The sequence below is a fragment of the Sphaerodactylus townsendi genome, linkage group LG01, assembly GCF_021028975.2.
Source record: "Sphaerodactylus townsendi isolate TG3544 linkage group LG01, MPM_Stown_v2.3, whole genome shotgun sequence".
NCBI lineage: Eukaryota > Metazoa > Chordata > Lepidosauria > Squamata > Sphaerodactylidae > Sphaerodactylus > Sphaerodactylus townsendi.
In genome coordinates, this window is record NC_059425.1 from 112501167 (window position 1) to 112519202 (window position 18036).

Below are 18036 nucleotides of genomic sequence, written 5' to 3' on the forward strand. Positions count from 1 at the left end.
AATTCAGGGAGATATTTAATTTTGAGTTGCCACATCCCAAACCAGAATCTGTGGATTGTGGCCAGTCAATAAAGGGTTTGGGGAATTATCTATACACAGTCATTGACCTGAAGCAGGATTCTTTGAACTAAATCAATTAATGAACTGAAGTGAAAAACAACATAAGAGAAGAATCTATTATTTCTATTGGCACCTTGCTGGTTTTTGGGGAAGATTGTTCAGCCACATCTACTTCCATCAGTTTACTTCATATGCTAACCTAGGTAGCAAAGAAAACAAACAAAACTGGCTTTGTATATGGTTGACTCAGAGTGGCACAAGTTAGTTGTGATGCATTTTTTCATGCTTTTAGTGTAGCCTTTGAAACTTTGTCTGGAACTTAGAAGTGCAAGTTCTAATTACAGAGGTTTCTTATACACTGAACCCCTACATATGCCCCCTTGGTTTTTCTCATTACACCAGATGTGAGGGAAGGGGGAGAACAATTGTATCATACTTTTGTTTCCCAGTGTGTAGGCTGTCCAATGTCATTCTAGTTCTTTATCTTAATGTTTGTTCAGAAAGGCATCTCCTTTGCTTATTTTTACTGCATTTATTTTACTGCTAGTAAGGAGGGCACAAGGGTGCCACTTCCTGAGGGGTGCATTGCTGATCCCCCCTTGCAACTGTTCCCTGGTGCTATTCAGTGCTGGAGTGTAATTAAAGTGATGTGATGTCACTCTATCGGTCAGTAATGATTTGGCACTTGTATAGGGGCTACCTTTACTTTTACTACTCATTTTGAAGTTGCAGAGCAGTACAGTGGTCATGTGTGTTCACATGTTTGTTTCTATGTTGTGTTTCTATGGGAATTCAGTTTTGAATTTCCTGTCTGTATTAGCAACAGTGCATTGGATCTCACCCTGGGTTTTAAAGGTAGGAGGCCTCTGTTACTGTCCTAAGACTGTCCCTCCTCTGAGGAAAAAAAGGGGATATGGCTGCAGAGGATCCTGGTGATGAAAGGGTCAATATCATGTATACAAATACTATTACTGTGAATAATTTAGTATGCTGTGCCTAGTCAGGTACTGTGGCTGGTTCCACTGGTGAAAGAATTTGGGGTGCTTTCCCCTTGTCTCTGGTACTAAATGGATCTTGTCTAAATTCAGTCACCCTGTAGACATATGACATTGAGGATGTGGTCAAATTGCTTGGAGAAGTATTTCCAACCTGTTGAAAATAACATACACCTCTTGTGGTTCTGGTGAGTTTTCCGGGCTGTGTGGCTGTGGTCTGGTGGATCTTGTTCCTAACGTTTCGCGTTCTTCAGAGGTGTATTATTATTATTATTTATTGGGTTTATATCACAGAGGGATGTCTGTTACACACTGTGTCTAGAGAGAAGGAAATGTTTGGGATATATATTGTCCATGTCCCAGGGTGGGGAACCAATCAGTAAGTGTTTGGGTGGAACTTGTTATGCAAAGAAGTGGTTGATAGTATTGTATTGTGGGCGGGGCTTATCAGTCCAGGGAGTGATTCAGATTTTCATGCCCTGCAGCAGCAGTAGTATTGGTGAATGCAAATCCTGGGTTTGGGTGGAGTCCATTGTTCATGAACTTAGCATGTCCTTAGGGTTTGCTTTTGGTGTTTTTAAGTACTGATAGCCAAGCTTTGCTAATTTTCAAAGTCTCTTCTTTCCTGTTGAAATTGTCTTGGTGTTTGTGAATTTCAATGGCCTCCCAGTGCAATCTGACAAAGTAACCTTCTGAATTGTCCAGAATTTCAGTGTTTTCAAATAAAATGTTATGCTCAGTTTTGTTTAAGACATGTTCTGCAACTGCAGATTTTTCAGGATGGTTAAGCCGACAGTGTCTTTTGTGCTCCTTAATATGAGTTTGAATGCTGTGTTTTGTAGTTCCTATGTAGACCTTTCCACATCTGCAGGGTATGCGATAGACTCCTGCAGAAGTGAGGGGGTCTCTCTTGTTCTTTGCTGAGTGTAGCATCTGCTGTATTTTCCTGGTAGGTTTGAAGATGGTTTGTAGGTTATGTTTCTTCATCAATTTCCCTTTTTGATCAGTGATTCCCTTGATGTATGGTAGAAATATTTTTTCCTGTGGTGGGCTATTTCTCCTCAGTCCTCTGGGTTTCCCTTGGTCTTCTGATTACTGTTGTGGAGTAGCCATTAGCCTGCAGAGCCCAGTCTAGATGATTGATATCATCAGGGAGGAAGTGAGGTTCACAAATTCATTTTGCACAATCTGTCAGAATTTTGATTATGCCCCTTTTCTGTTGTGGATGGTGATTGGCCATGCTGGCAGGGGCTGATAGGAATTGTAGTCCATGAACATTTGGAGCACCATAGGTCCCCCCCCCCCGGATGGATGATTCTTGAATACCAATGTCATAGCTAAATCTCTTCTTCAGCACTAAAGATTTGACTCTGGTACTGGATATTGACAATGTTTGCAAGAAAATGAGCTGGAGACAATGCTTGTCCCATTTGCTTTTTTTAATGCTTGCATTTTTTAACGTTACTGTCATTGTGCAGTTCTGTTTTTAAGTGCTCACTCAGTTCCTTTTCACCAGCATCAGCAGTAAACAGCTATTTTTCTATATTTTGTTTAAAGTTCAGAAATAGGTTTCAAGATTCTCAGCATAACTTCAGTATTTCCCTTAAGTCCAGTGTTGATTATTTTGGCCGCAACAGTGCCATCTATTTTCTCTCGATTTTGTTCACAAATTGTCATCAAAATAGAGCAGTTCTTGTCCACTGCAGAATTCCATCTAACATCTTGTGGAAGCTTTAGCTTGGTTCCACCCATTCCTTTCAGAGCTGCTACTGCAAAATGATTGTTATGGAAGTATTTAGCAATTTAAACAACATATGTCTATATGTTCTTTAAATTGATCCTCTGAAGATGGCAGCCACAGATGCAGGCAAAACATCAGGATAAAATGCTACTAGAACATGAGCACTACTAGAACACAAGCCATACTAGAACATGGCCATACAACCTGGAACACCCCTATGTCTATATTTCTTGTACACTCTCTAGGAGGTGCAGCAAATGAACCCTGCAACCTGTCTGTTATACTTTTGTATTCTTTTCATGCACTTCTGAATTTCTTCTCATCTTGGATACATTTGCAGTTATCTGTGACTATTCTCTTTCAGCTCTTTATTTCTTCAACGTTTCATAACATGCAGTAAAAATAAATATATTTTTGCTCAAATGTGAGAGTTCCTCAGGGCAGTCTTCAATAAATATGGAATCACAACTTTTACCAACCTGAAGATTCTGCCTCTTCAAACATCTTTCTTTTGACATCTTCATCAAAGCGCTTCTCATGAGGCTGTTTTATTAGTTTGTTGCAGTGTTTGCATTTTGCCTGTATGGCTACCTTACCCATAGCTAGAGGAACTTCATTAAAATATTTCCCAAATGGGTCTCTTTTATAGCCTGCTGCCAGTATAGGTTTTCTCCTCCAAGGAGAAACTAATATGATAAACCTCATGCTATGCACACAAAGATCGCAGACTTGTGGCATATTCTGCTTAAATGGTTTCACTTTCATTTTTACTACTTGTCTTTCCCTCCACACACTGAGCTTCTTGTGCAGATCTAAAATGTAGCACTTAAGAGATAGGGGATTGAGCTTCTGTGTACATAGATTTATATATTTATTTTATAACATTTTTGCTGTAAAGAAGAAGCATGTTATCTCTGCTGTCATAACTTCACTGTTTTGAGAAATGCAAAACCACACATCTGGTGATATATACCATTGAGATAGAAAAACTGCCTAAAACAATCTTCTAGAAACCTCTGGAAGAGGATGACCTTGTAAATGTGTTAATGGAATTTATTTACCAAAAAATTTAAACATTGCATGAATAAATAGCCTCATACTACATAATTATTTCATGATGGATGACTTGTATAATGTATCTTTAATGTATAATGTATCTTTAAATAGAAAACTACCTTTTGATAGATTTTTCCTCAAAAAAAGTATTTCATTTAAAAAATCCGATTTAAATTGAAAAAAAATCATATTGTTATCCACCCTGCTTCGAAGGGAGCTTATGAACAAAGACTCTGTAGAAGAAGACAATGTCAAACCACCTTTGCTTCTTCTCACTTGCCTCAAAGGCCCCTTCCTGGGGTTGCCATATGTCGGCTGTGACTTGAGGACACTTTACACATACACAATAATGTTACTGTTTGGTTACACACTTTGTATGTGGCCTTCTCTTCATGATATTTAACACTAGCAATGAAGATGAGATTCTGTTGAGCATGCAGAGATATCTTTTATGGGTTAGGCGGATTCCGCATGGGCTGAAAACAGCGGCGTGAAAACAGTGTAAAATGGTTCAAAACGGTGTAAAAGGGTTTACACAGTTTTCACACTATTTTCACACTACTGTTTTTAGCCTGTGCGGAATCCACCTTAGATGTAGCACAAGTTCCAGAAATTGATCTTAAACAATTCTGTGGGCTTAGTGGTGACTACATCAGGTGACTACAGCAATCTTGTGAGATTTTGCTACCCAGAGACACAAATCAGTTACATCTTAATATACATCACAAGATGACACAGAAGTTGTTGCTAATTATATTCAGTTATGTATGCAATATCTTGCTATAAAATGAACCAAGTTACTTTTGCTTTGCTTGCAGGATTAATTTTCTGCCTATTTTGAATGCTTGGGTCTTTTGTGAGTGGGGATGGTCACTTCCTAACCAAATTATGAAGCACTGCGCCGCACCCCTTCGGGACCGTTCGCACTAACGGGCCCGGTAGGGGCAGGGAAGACGGCGCAGTGCTGTGCCGTCGCCCAAATGACATACCTTCCCTGTGACCTTCTGGCGCGTCGCCCAGGCCAGGGGACACACACCCTGCCCTGCTCGACCGCTCTGGAGTCGCAGGGCAGGGGGCGTGTCCCCAGGCCTGGGCGACGCGCCAGAAGGTCGCAGGGAAGGTATGTCGTTCGGGAAGGGGGGGGATGGCGCCTTCCAGCCACTGCCGTTCGCACGGCAGTGGCTGGAAGCCACTGTTTCCAGAAAACCTCGCTCGAGGAGTGAGGTTGGGAAACAGCGGCTTTGTGCTGCTGGTGGGGAGCGAGGGCGGCGCTGCTGCGATGCAACTGCCCCCCCCCATGCGAGCAGCTCCCTAGGGACGGCGTTTTTGCCGTCCCTAGAGCGCTGTTATTGGCCAGTGCAGAAAGGGCCACAGTGCCAATTAAAAAGAGATTAATTAACTTCAATATCAGTTCCAGTCACAAAAGACCCTAATAAGAACTTTGACTTTTGCAAAGTAGTTTATTTAAGTTGAAATTGCACTCGCTTGTGGTTTCAAAAAATTGTCATTGAAACTGGTAAATCAAGTAAAAAAATTAAGATGACAATTTAAAATTATCTTTGGTCTTCAGATAATTACATGTTTTACCTGTGAAATTATGAGAAAGTTCAATTTTAGAACATATTATGAGCCTTCCGGGGCCTTGTGTAGTGATTGGGAAATGATTTGATCATTAATATTGCCACCTTGTGAAGAATTTACCCCTTTAAATCCTTTGACATCCATGAACTTAGAAGGATATACAGCACTGTTAGTGTTCTTAACAATTAATATTATTTTGTGTAAATTTCATAGTGTTATTTTTCCATTGGATTGCAGAGCTACAGGTATGAAAAGGAATATTCAGATGTTTTGATTGGTAATTTAAAAATGGATTTGGATTGTACACATTAAAAATATTTACAACTGATCCTTCTTTCATAGCAATCCATGAAAAGAAGAGGAAGCAAAGACTTGCAGAAATCAGAAAAAAAGTCACAGCAGACACCTACTGAAGTAAGCTAAAAATAATTCTGACTAGCTCATGGTATCCTGTGCCCATTTTGGATGGGGAGTATAGTGCTCCTTAAATGGGGATGGGTCACGGTACTTCCAGTTACAGGAATTCTGGTAGCGGGTATTGGAAAAAGTCCTCTTTGCTTGAATATTTTAGGGTTGTTACCGGTCAGAGTAAATGATATTGAGCTACCTGGACCAATAATTTTGACCTGATGCAAGGAATTGTCTCCTTATATATGTGTTCAGACTTTTCCACAATAAACAATATTGGCTGTTTTTGTGGTACTTATTTATGGGACCGTAATCCAGATCTTGAAATGTATGTCAATAAACACAGCAGTGTGTTTATTTAAGGACATTCATAATACCGTGCATACATTTAGTTATGGCTAGTCATGTGTATTTGATGATTATGTATAGAGACATTCTTAATAAACCCCTAGTATTTACCACCATTGTCCATTACAATAATAAATTTAATCAGTGTTTCCATTATATTCTCCTGAGGAGATGCCACAAATGATACCCTTTCTATTGATAATGGAAAGAAGGTTAACATGTTTGTAAATCCAGTATACTCTTTGTAAAGATATCATTGGCTGCAGCTTTGGCTGAGAGTATTCCTGATAGCATGCTCACATTTGTGATGGCATGGTATGTGGAAAAGCCCCTGGAGATGACTTAGGATTTTGTTTTTATTGCTAAATGCAGCTGAGGAGTAGTGTTCTGGGTTTACTGTGGATTTAATGGCAGCATGTGGTTTCTTACAACTGCACTGACATTTAATATTTGAAAACTAGATGAAAATATAATCTTTCCCCTGTTGAGACTGATAGGAAAACTATTGAGTTCAGCCCAACTTGCATTCTATACAATGGTATCTTTTTAATTGGCATTGAATTGCTATTGGTAGCCTTGCTCCCATGTAAAATAAATACTGATTGTGTTGCTGTTTTGTTTTTTTTTACAATGAGGAGGACAATGAAGATTTGAAATGCCAGTTGCAGTTTGTCAAAGAGGAGGCTGCCCTCATGAGGAAAAAAATGGCTAAAATAGATAAAGAGAAGGACAGATTTGAGCATGACCTTCAAAAATACAGATCTCTCTATGGTGATCTAGACAGCCCCTTACCAAAAGGGGAAGCTGGAGGTCCTCCTACCACAAGAGAAGCAGAACTTAAGCTTCGTCTGAGGTTAGTAGAAGAAGAAGCAAATATTCTGGGAAGAAAAATAGTGGAGCTGGAAGTAGAAAACAGAGGGCTGAAAGCAGAGCTTGATGACTTAAGAGGCGATGACTTCTCAGGGACAGCCAATCCTCTCATGAGGGAACAGAGCGAATCTCTGTCAGAGTTACGACAGCATCTGCAGCTAGTTGAGGATGAAACCGAATTGCTAAGGAGAAACTTAGCAGATGTGGAAGAACAAAATAAGCGGATCACAACAGAGCTAAACAAATACAAATACAAGTCTGGGGCTCATGACAGTTCAAGGCACCATGATAGTGCCAAGACAGAAGCTCTGCAGGAAGAGCTCAAAGCTGCTCGCATGCAGATCAATGAACTCAGTGGTAAAGTCATGCAACTTCAGTACGAAAATAGAGTCTTGATGTCCAACATGCAGCGCTATGACCTAGCTTCTCATCTAGGGATCCGGGGCAGTCCCAGAGACAGTGATGCTGAAAGTGATGCAGGGAAAAAAGAAAGTGATGATGACTCCCGTCCCCCACATCGCAAAAGAGAAGGGCCCATTGGTGGGGAAAGTGACTCGGAGGAAGTCCGCAACATCCGTTGCCTGACCCCCACTAGATCATTCTATCCAGCCCCATCAGGGTGGCAGAAGAGTTTCACAGACCGGCAACAGATGAAGGATATCCGCTGTGAAGCAGAGCGTCTTGGCAAGACGATAGACCGCCTGATTTCTGACACGAGCACTATCATTGCAGAGGCAAGAATTTATGTGGCAAATGGAGATCTCTTTGGACTAATGGATGATGAAGACGATGGCAGTAGGATACGGGAGCACGAACTTCTTTATCGGATAAATGCCCAGATGAAGGCATTTAGAAAAGAACTCCAGGCTTTCATTGACAGACTAGAAGTTCCAAAGTCTTCGGATGATCGAAGTGCAGATGAACCCTTGTCAGTGAGTCAGGTAGATTTTTATTTAATAAGCCATATAGGTAAAAGGTTTCAGCCAAAAATATGGCATAGATATTCAGGCATCTTTTCCTTCAAATTCTTATATGATATGGATATATCTCTTAAATTTCTGTGACTGTCAGAGTCTTCCTAAGCAGAGTTACACTCTTTAAACCCATTGAAGGCAATGGGTTCAGAAAGGTGTTACTCTGCTTAGGATGGCAGTATTAGTTTTAAAGTATTCACAATTGTGGCTTGCAATGTAATTCTGATATTGGGTTAATAGGATTACAGAAGCAGAAAGTTGTTGTTTTTAAAAACCTGACATTTCAGAGAAACATGGTCATCAGGTGGAATTCTCTTGTGTGCTCTAGAGCAGTGGGAGAAAGCAAGAAGTGTTTGCATATGTGCCTCATTTACACAATATTTTTTCTCAAAACTATGTTGGGAATTGAATGTAGTTTACATCATATGCATAATGGAAGAGTGAATATTCCAGCAATATCAGCAATTTCCAGCTGACAGCTATGTGATCCACTCACAGTTACGTATTGAATGAGTAGATTTTTATATCCTTCTACCAGTAAATTGCATATAATGCATACATAATGCTGTTTAATTTTACAAAATCATGTGGGTGTTGATTATGAATGAAATCATAATAGTTATATCAAAAGCATGACATCTTTTATTAGATGTTGCAGTCATTTTAGGTGTAAGGAAAGCTACTAGTTCATATCTATTGCTAAGACACAATATGTAATGTTAACATTACTTCTTTGAGAGCTTATTTCCTTGAAGCCAGTGGGATCTGGCGTACAGAATCTTTGCTGGACCAAGCCACAGATTGCTGAAATGATTCCATTTGCTGTGTCATTAATAGAACTTTATCTTTTCTTTGTATTTACCTTCCCAGATGTTCCAGCCTATCATTTTACTTATTCTCATTCTTGTATTATTTTCCTCCCTTTCTTACACAACAATATTTAAGCTTGTGTTCCTTTTCACACTGTTCTTTGTGCTGTAGACCTTTTTTCTTCATTTATACCATTCATTGTAGTATTGTTTTCAGTTTGTTTTATTTTGTCCATCCTCCAAGATAAGAAGTCCAAGAGCTATAGTTTCTGTAGTAATCACTGCTGTAAAAACACTGAAGACTACTTGTTTGCAAGAAGGAGAACCCAATCTTACATGCCAAACCCTGGAAAAAGCAAGCAAAATCCTCCTTAATTTAAATGAATCCAAATTGTGCTCACTAAGAAATGCCAGGTAAGCATGAGATAAGCAGATCTTTCTTTTTCTTACATAACTTCATTTTTTTTAAAAAAAAAGTAATTTGGTGATCAATATAGTTGAAAATCTTGTCCAAGTGGTGGTTTTTACAGGGCTGGAGTGGGGAAAACAAACAAACCAAGAACGGTAATGCATGTGTCTTTTCAAAAGAACTGCTGAAGTGGGGGTCATTCACTACCTAAAACCTAATGTGGTATGTGTTGTACATAGATGTCCCTATATTTATATAACTAACAGACATTTTTTTTTGTATGGTTATGCCTCAAGAGAAAAACACTATTGACAAGTCATGTGGAAACAATAGTTTGTTTGAACTCTTCTGCTTTTCATGAAAGTTAACTGTGCGGACCAAATTCAGCTTCCTGGGCTAGAGTTCTTCCCCAGGAACTGGGATTATAATTCAGGGTTAAGCCATTGTTTAGAAAACTTCCCCATGATTTGTGTGGGCTAAGCATTTAAGGGAGTAGTTTCTTCAGGATGCTCAGATGTCTGCATTGGAGGCACGTGAGGTGAGAAGGAAGGGAAGCATGTGAGCATGACAACCAACTGAGATAGTGTCTCAAGACCAAACAAGTGTGTTGCGATGTCCAAGTGCAACCAGTGTGAAGTTGTTCAGGACATGGAAGGTGAAAAAAGAAAATCTCCATGGAGATTGCTTCACTTCAAATCTTGACAAGTGATAAACACAGAGAGCTTCTACTAGCAACACTTTGGAGTTGTGAATGTATAGCCCCCTGTTTGGAAGCATTTATCTGGGCTTTTAGAGAGGAAAGTGACTCAGTTAATGGCAGTTTAATATGTAGTTGTGGCCTGTATGGACCATAACTAGAATAAGATAGAGAACTATGCCAGAGTCTCCTCCTGTTTGGGGCCATCATTGATCAGATAGAACTATATGCTTCGCTTACTGTATTTCTTAAGCCTTTGATGCCATATCTGGCCTGCCTCTAGCCGTTCTTCATTCTGCCCAAAAATGTCACAGCAATGTCTTTCTTCTTCTGAAACCAGGGGAAAAGAAGAACAAATGAATGACACATTTGGAGGTCAGATTGGAGCAATTTATGAATGCCTTTCTCATCAGTCATAGATATTGTTTCTAAACTTTGTATGTCTCCTCATGAAGTAGATACTACTAGTGATTTACCAAGCCATAAACAGACTCCCACCCATGTGTTATGACTAGCCAGGTGCTTGACAGCACCCTTGGTTCCACAGTCTGAGGCAGACCTCAGATCCAAGTGGGCTGTGTTTGGCTTTTTGGCTCACAAAAAATGCAAGCCTATTCCACAGTGAATAGTGTCACATGTATCTAATTACCCAGCCCTCAAACTTTTTGTGTGGAAGAAGACATGATATTGGGAAGTGATCCCAAATGTTTCATTTTTAATGATATAAATTCTTCTCTCTGCGAACAGAAAGAGCAGGATTTGTGCTGTCAGGTAATTTGAATAATTAATAGCGTTCTATTCAAATATAAAAGGACTGTTTCCCATATTATACTTAATCAGGTGTGTTCAGAAATTTAGAAGCAGGCATATTCGTGATAATGCATTTCCTGTACCACTTGTGTTATTGGTTAGATAATTCCTCTTGACATGTATTCTTGATGTCTCATCAGTTTTCTAACAATCTTGAGGCGATATATTATTTATTAGTTGGAGGTATTCTTTTCACAAAGCAATTTGTTGAGAATGATTACTCCTCGCACACAATTATGAAATTTTCCCCTTGAAAAAATTCCTGTGCAAATCTCATGGGACTGCTTTGTGTACCACATGTATCACTGGTGAACTATGCAGTGGTTGGGCAATATCAATGTAAAGTCTTCTTGACTGGGACAAGTTGTGATGATTATCAGACTCCATAGGTTCATGCATTACGGTAAATAACCTCAAATAAATTCCAGTAAAGGCTGGAAAATTGCCCTTTAGGTCATTTCAGTATGACTATCTTTAATAATTGTACTGAATTTAAAATAACAAGCAATCCTTGGGGATTTGAAACGGGGTCTGGAAATTAATCACTAAAATGCATAGGATCTTGTTAAATCAGGGTCAAACTCTGGTGCAGACCATTAACACAAATTGGGAAATAGAACTAAATACCAAATTTAATTATAGGGCTTGGAAGCAAATATTCCAGCACTTCCCTTTTAAATTGATCTCAAGAGGTTTACAACAACATGCACTAAAGACATCTCAAACTCCAGTTAGGATAGCCCACATAATAAAAAAAAATAGTAAAGATTGCTGAAGAGGCTGTGGAGAATTGGGAATATTTATTCGCGTGTGGTGATCATGTTCAGTTATAGCAAACTTTTGGAGATCAATATCTGCAGAGATTGCTAAAATAACTCAGGATTCAATAGATCCTACTATTGAACTAGCCATACACAATTTATCAGTGAAAACACCCATTGTAAAAAAAAATCAAAAAAACTTTTTATTAGTTGCAGCTAGAACACTTATTGCTCAGTGTTGGAAAATTGCTAAAGGGATTTCCTTAGATATATGGAATGATGAACTAAGGAATAGAGTGGCACTTGAAAATTTTACAATTAAAATTAGATTAATTCAGGGGAGGAAAAAGAATGATGGCTTTAAAATAATTTGGAACAGTTTTATAATTTATTCAATGGAATTTGAAGCATAGCTCAGTTTTAAAAATTCTTTAAGTTAGAGGGCCAAACATGAAAATTTTGAATAAGGTATTATTGAATGTTTACATCAAAAGATAATTTTTAATAAATGAATATGTGAAGTCAGTTTGGGGACCTCAGATTCTCCCCTTTTTTCTCTTTTTTCTTTTTTATGTGGGCTTTTTAGGTTTTTTTTGGTTACCATAACTTGATGGAATTATCTTTTTTATTGGATGTGAGGTTACTAAATGGTTCCAGGTGGATAAAAATCAGTGATTTTTATAAATTAAAAATTGAATTTTGAAAATTTTAAAGTGAATTTTTTAAAGTTTTTAAATTTAAATCAGATTTTTTTAAAAAAATAATAGTGCTTTTTGAGGAAAAATCTATGCAAAGATGGTTTTCTATTTAAGATACATTATAACACAAAGGAGCATGAGGCTGTATATTAATGCAATGTTTAAATTTTTTTTGAAAAATGAATTCCATTGATCTATTCACAATGTCATGCTCTTCCAGAGGCTTCTGTAAGACTATTTTGGGCAGCTTTTCTATCTAGAAGATATTATCACAGATGTTTGTTTTGCAGTTCTCAAAACTGTGAATTTGTGTCTGTAGAGATAACATGCTTCTTCTTTACAGCAAAAATGTTATAAAATAAACATGTGAAGTTGCCAAAAAGACCGTAATCCCATTGTTCTATGTATGCAGAATCAACCCTTATCTCTTAAGTTTAAGGTATCAATGAATAGGAGGTTGTTTGGAGTAGAATAGATCTGCACAAGGAAATGACTATGACGAGGGAGAGGCAAGGAGTAAAAATTAAAGTGAAACATTTTGAGCAGAATACTCCACAAGTCTTGGAATTCTTGTGTTTATAGGCTGAAGTGCATCATATTAATCTCTCCCTGGAAGAGAAAACCTATAATGGCAGTGGGCTATAGAACAGAGTAGAAGACCATGACTTATATATTGTCTGACTAGTGATTTAAATTGTGATTTAAATCAAATCCACCCTGAATGGCTCCTCATTTGTATTATTTTCTTCTGTATGTGTGTTTAATACATTTAAAAATACATTTAAAATACATTTTAATTTAATTTTTAATTTTTAAAAATTAGTACATTTTAATTAATACATTTAAAATTTAAAAATACATTTTAATTTAATACATTTAAAAATAAAAAATGAAGCTGGGTCTTCCAGATCCTAGTCTAACATGCTAGTCATTATACGACACTGGTTTTCATGGTGTATTTTATTTTTACTGTAGCTGACAGCCAGTGCTGGGTGAATCATGTAAGTAATGTCATACATTTCCCAGTGGTTGCTGGTTGACCTGGCCTTTAGACCTCCCAAAATACATCTGGAGAGGGTCTTACTATGTCTCCCTGCCTTTTACTGGCAGAAACTAAAGCTTGAAGCCTGGTAATACTGGTGTGGGTGCCTAACAACAGTCACTAAGTGGATTTGCTTTTAAAAGCTACAGGCACTGCTTCTATCATTTGGATGGGCTAACCCCCCTCCCCTTCCTGCCAATGTATTTTTTCCTTTCTGCAGATTTTTCTGACAATCCAGGGCCTTTTCCGCACGGGCGGAAAATGACGGCCTGGAGACGGTAAAAACGCCGTCTCCAGGCTGCCATTCGCACGGGTGGCGCAGCTGCAGCTGCAGCGCAGCTGCACCGCCCCCGCGCCTCCCGGCTGGCCCGCAGCCGGCATATTCCGAGAACACTAAGAAGCGTTCTTTTCAAAATACGCCGCCGTGAAGCCGCTGCCGAGCGAACGGCAGCGGCTTGGGGGGGGGGGGGGGGGGGGGCGGGGGGGGGGGGGGGGCTGGGCGGGGGGGGGGGTGGGGGGGGGGGGGCGTAGGAGGGGGGGGGGGGGGGGGGAGGGGGGGGTGGGGGGGGGGGGGGGGGGGGGGGGGTGGGGAGGAGGGGGGGATGGGTGGGTGGGGGGGGGGGGGTGGGGGGGGGGGGGGGTGGGGGGGGGGGGGGGTGGGGGGGGGGGGGGGTGGGGGGGGGGGGGGGTGGGGGGGGGGGGGGGTGGGGGGGGGGGGGGGTGGGGGGGGGGGGGGGTGGGGGGGGGGGGGGGTGGGGGGGGGGGGGGGTGGGGGGGGGGGGGGGTGGGGGGGGGGGGGGGTGGGGGGGGGGGGGGGTGGGGGGGGGGGGGGGTGGGGGGGGGGGGGGGTGGGGGGGGGGGGGGGTGGGGGGGGGGGGGGGTGGGGGGGGGGGGGGGTGGGGGGGGGGGGGGGTGGGGGGGGGGGGGGGTGGGGGGGGGGGGGGGTGGGGGGGGGGGGGGGTGGGGGGGGGGGGGGGTGGGGGGGGGGGGGGGTGGGGGGGGGGGGGGGTGGGGGGGGGGGGGGGTGGGGGGGGGGGGGGGTGGGGGGGGGGGGGGGTGGGGGGGGGGGGGGGTGGGGGGGGGGGGGGGTGGGGGGGGGGGGGGGTGGGGGGGGGGGGGGGTGGGGGGGGGGGGGGGTGGGGGGGGGGGGGGGTGGGGGGGGGGGGGGGTGGGGGGGGGGGGGGGTGGGGGGGGGGGGGGGTGGGGGGGGGGGGGGGTGGGGGGGGGGGGGGGTGGGGGGGGGGGGGGGTGGGGGGGGGGGGGGGTGGGGGGGGGGGGGGGTGGGGGGGGGGGGGGGTGGGGGGGGGGGGGGGTGGGGGGGGGGGGGGGTGGGGGGGGGGGGGGGTGGGGGGGGGGGGGGGTGGGGGGGGGGGGGGGTGGGGGGGGGGGGGGGTGGGGGGGGGGGGGGGTGGGGGGGGGGGGGGGTGGGGGGGGGGGGGGGTGGGGGGGGGGGGGGGTGGGGGGGGGGGGGGGTGGGGGGGGGGGGGGGTGGGGGGGGGGGGGGGTGGGGGGGGGGGGGGGTGGGGGGGGGGGGGGGTGGGGGGGGGGGGGGGTGGGGGGGGGGGGGGGTGGGGGGGGGGGGGGGTGGGGGGGGGGGGGGGTGGGGGGGGGGGGGGGTGGGGGGGGGGGGGGGTGGGGGGGGGGGGGGGTGGGGGGGGGGGGGGGTGGGGGGGGGGGGGGGTGGGGGGGGGGGGGGGTGGGGGGGGGGGGGGGTGGGGGGGGGGGGGGGTGGGGGGGGGGGGGGGTGGGGGGGGGGGGGGGTGGGGGGGGGGGGGGGTGGGGGGGGGGGGGGGTGGGGGGGGGGGGGGGTGGGGGGGGGGGGGGGTGGGGGGGGGGGGGGGTGGGGGGGGGGGGGGGTGGGGGGGGGGGGGGGTGGGGGGGGGGGGGGGTGGGGGGGGGGGGGGGTGGGGGGGGGGGGGGGTGGGGGGGGGGGGGGGTGGGGGGGGGGGGGGGTGGGGGGGGGGGGGGGTGGGGGGGGGGGGGGGTGGGGGGGGGGGGGGGTGGGGGGGGGGGGGGGTGGGGGGGGGGGGGGGTGGGGGGGGGGGGGGGTGGGGGGGGGGGGGGGTGGGGGGGGGGGGGGGTGGGGGGGGGGGGGGGTGGGGGGGGGGGGGGGTGGGGGGGGGGGGGGGTGGGGGGGGGGGGGGGTGGGGGGGGGGGGGGGTGGGGGGGGGGGGGGGTGGGGGGGGGGGGGGGTGGGGGGGGGGGGGGGTGGGGGGGGGGGGGGGTGGGGGGGGGGGGGGGTGGGGGGGGGGGGGGGTGGGGGGGGGGGGGGGTGGGGGGGGGGGGGGGTGGGGGGGGGGGGGGGTGGGGGGGGGGGGGGGTGGGGGGGGGGGGGGGTGGGGGGGGGGGGGGGTGGGGGGGGGGGGGGGTGGGGGGGGGGGGGGGTGGGGGGGGGGGGGGGTGGGGGGGGGGGGGGGTGGGGGGGGGGGGGGGTGGGGGGGGGGGGGGGTGGGGGGGGGGGGGGGTGGGGGGGGGGGGGGGTGGGGGGGGGGGGGGGTGGGGGGGGGGGGGGGTGGGGGGGGGGGGGGGTGGGGGGGGGGGGGGGTGGGGGGGGGGGGGGGTGGGGGGGGGGGGGGGTGGGGGGGGGGGGGGGTGGGGGGGGGGGGGGGTGGGGGGGGGGGGGGGTGGGGGGGGGGGGGGGTGGGGGGGGGGGGGGGTGGGGGGGGGGGGGGGTGGGGGGGGGGGGGGGTGGGGGGGGGGGGGGGTGGGGGGGGGGGGGGGTGGGGGGGGGGGGGGGTGGGGGGGGGGGGGGGTGGGGGGGGGGGGGGGTGGGGGGGGGGGGGGGTGGGGGGGGGGGGGGGTGGGGGGGGGGGGGGGTGGGGGGGGGGGGGGGTGGGGGGGGGGGGGGGTGGGGGGGGGGGGGGGTGGGGGGGGGGGGGGGTGGGGGGGGGGGGGGGTGGGGGGGGGGGGGGGTGGGGGGGGGGGGGGGTGGGGGGGGGGGGGGGTGGGGGGGGGGGGGGGTGGGGGGGGGGGGGGGTGGGGGGGGGGGGGGGTGGGGGGGGGGGGGGGTGGGGGGGGGGGGGGGTGGGGGGGGGGGGGGGTGGGGGGGGGGGGGGGTGGGGGGGGGGGGGGGTGGGGGGGGGGGGGGGTGGGGGGGGGGGGGGGTGGGGGGGGGGGGGGGTGGGGGGGGGGGGGGGTGGGGGGGGGGGGGGGTGGGGGGGGGGGGGGGTGGGGGGGGGGGGGGGTGGGGGGGGGGGGGGGTGGGGGGGGGGGGGGGTGGGGGGGGGGGGGGGTGGGGGGGGGGGGGGGTGGGGGGGGGGGGGGGTGGGGGGGGGGGGGGGTGGGGGGGGGGGGGGGTGGGGGGGGGGGGGGGTGGGGGGGGGGGGGGGTGGGGGGGGGGGGGGGTGGGGGGGGGGGGGGGTGGGGGGGGGGGGGGGTGGGGGGGGGGGGGGGTGGGGGGGGGGGGGGGTGGGGGGGGGGGGGGGTGGGGGGGGGGGGGGGTGGGGGGGGGGGGGGGTGGGGGGGGGGGGGGGTGGGGGGGGGGGGGGGTGGGGGGGGGGGGGGGTGGGGGGGGGGGGGGGTGGGGGGGGGGGGGGGTGGGGGGGGGGGGGGGTGGGGGGGGGGGGGGGTGGGGGGGGGGGGGGGTGGGGGGGGGGGGGGGTGGGGGGGGGGGGGGGTGGGGGGGGGGGGGGGTGGGGGGGGGGGGGGGTGGGGGGGGGGGGGGGTGGGGGGGGGGGGGGGTGGGGGGGGGGGGGGGTGGGGGGGGGGGGGGGTGGGGGGGGGGGGGGGTGGGGGGGGGGGGGGGTGGGGGGGGGGGGGGGTGGGGGGGGGGGGGGGTGGGGGGGGGGGGGGGTGGGGGGGGGGGGGGGTGGGGGGGGGGGGGGGTGGGGGGGGGGGGGGGTGGGGGGGGGGGGGGGTGGGGGGGGGGGGGGGTGGGGGGGGGGGGGGGTGGGGGGGGGGGGGGGTGGGGGGGGGGGGGGGTGGGGGGGGGGGGGGGTGGGGGGGGGGGGGGGTGGGGGGGGGGGGGGGTGGGGGGGGGGGGGGGTGGGGGGGGGGGGGGGTGGGGGGGGGGGGGGGTGGGGGGGGGGGGGGGTGGGGGGGGGGGGGGGTGGGGGGGGGGGGGGGTGGGGGGGGGGGGGGGTGGGGGGGGGGGGGGGTGGGGGGGGGGGGGGGTGGGGGGGGGGGGGGGTGGGGGGGGGGGGGGGTGGGGGGGGGGGGGGGTGGGGGGGGGGGGGGGTGGGGGGGGGGGGGGGTGGGGGGGGGGGGGGGTGGGGGGGGGGGGGGGTGGGGGGGGGGGGGGGTGGGGGGGGGGGGGGGTGGGGGGGGGGGGGGGTGGGGGGGGGGGGGGGTGGGGGGGGGGGGGGGTGGGGGGGGGGGGGGGTGGGGGGGGGGGGGGGTGGGGGGGGGGGGGGGTGGGGGGGGGGGGGGGTGGGGGGGGGGGGGGGTGGGGGGGGGGGGGGGTGGGGGGGGGGGGGGGTGGGGGGGGGGGGGGGTGGGGGGGGGGGGGGGTGGGGGGGGGGGGGGGTGGGGGGGGGGGGGGGTGGGGGGGGGGGGGGGTGGGGGGGGGGGGGGGTGGGGGGGGGGGGGGGTGGGGGGGGGGGGGGGTGGGGGGGGGGGGGGGTGGGGGGGGGGGGGGGTGGGGGGGGGGGGGGGTGGGGGGGGGGGGGGGTGGGGGGGGGGGGGGGTGGGGGGGGGGGGGGGTGGGGGGGGGGGGGGGTGGGGGGGGGGGGGGGTGGGGGGGGGGGGGGGTGGGGGGGGGGGGGGGTGGGGGGGGGGGGGGGTGGGGGGGGGGGGGGGTGGGGGGGGGGGGGGGTGGGGGGGGGGGGGGGTGGGGGGG

General features: G+C 51.8%; 1 protein-coding gene across 8 annotated transcripts in view; it reads left to right on the plus strand.

Annotated features, from left to right (window-relative positions):
• SOGA3 (SOGA family member 3) overlaps window positions 1-18036 on the plus strand; it is a 38338-nt gene that overhangs the window by 9358 nt on the left and 10944 nt on the right. For 2 of the 8 annotated variants that reach the window (XR_007244032.1, XR_007244033.1), the window contains exons 6-8: window positions 5776-5847; window positions 6825-8000; window positions 9087-9256. Coding sequence is in view for 2 of the 8 variants with exons in the window: in XM_048491108.1 (XP_048347065.1) it covers window positions 5776-5847; window positions 6825-8000; window positions 8904-9014 (1359 nt within the window). In the remaining 6 variants the exon portion in view is untranslated. Of the gene's footprint in view, window positions 1-5775; window positions 5848-6824; window positions 8001-8903; window positions 9257-18036 lie in introns of those variants that run through there. The other 6 variants (XR_007244038.1, XR_007244034.1, XR_007244035.1 and 3 more) reach the window with 6 other exon arrangements.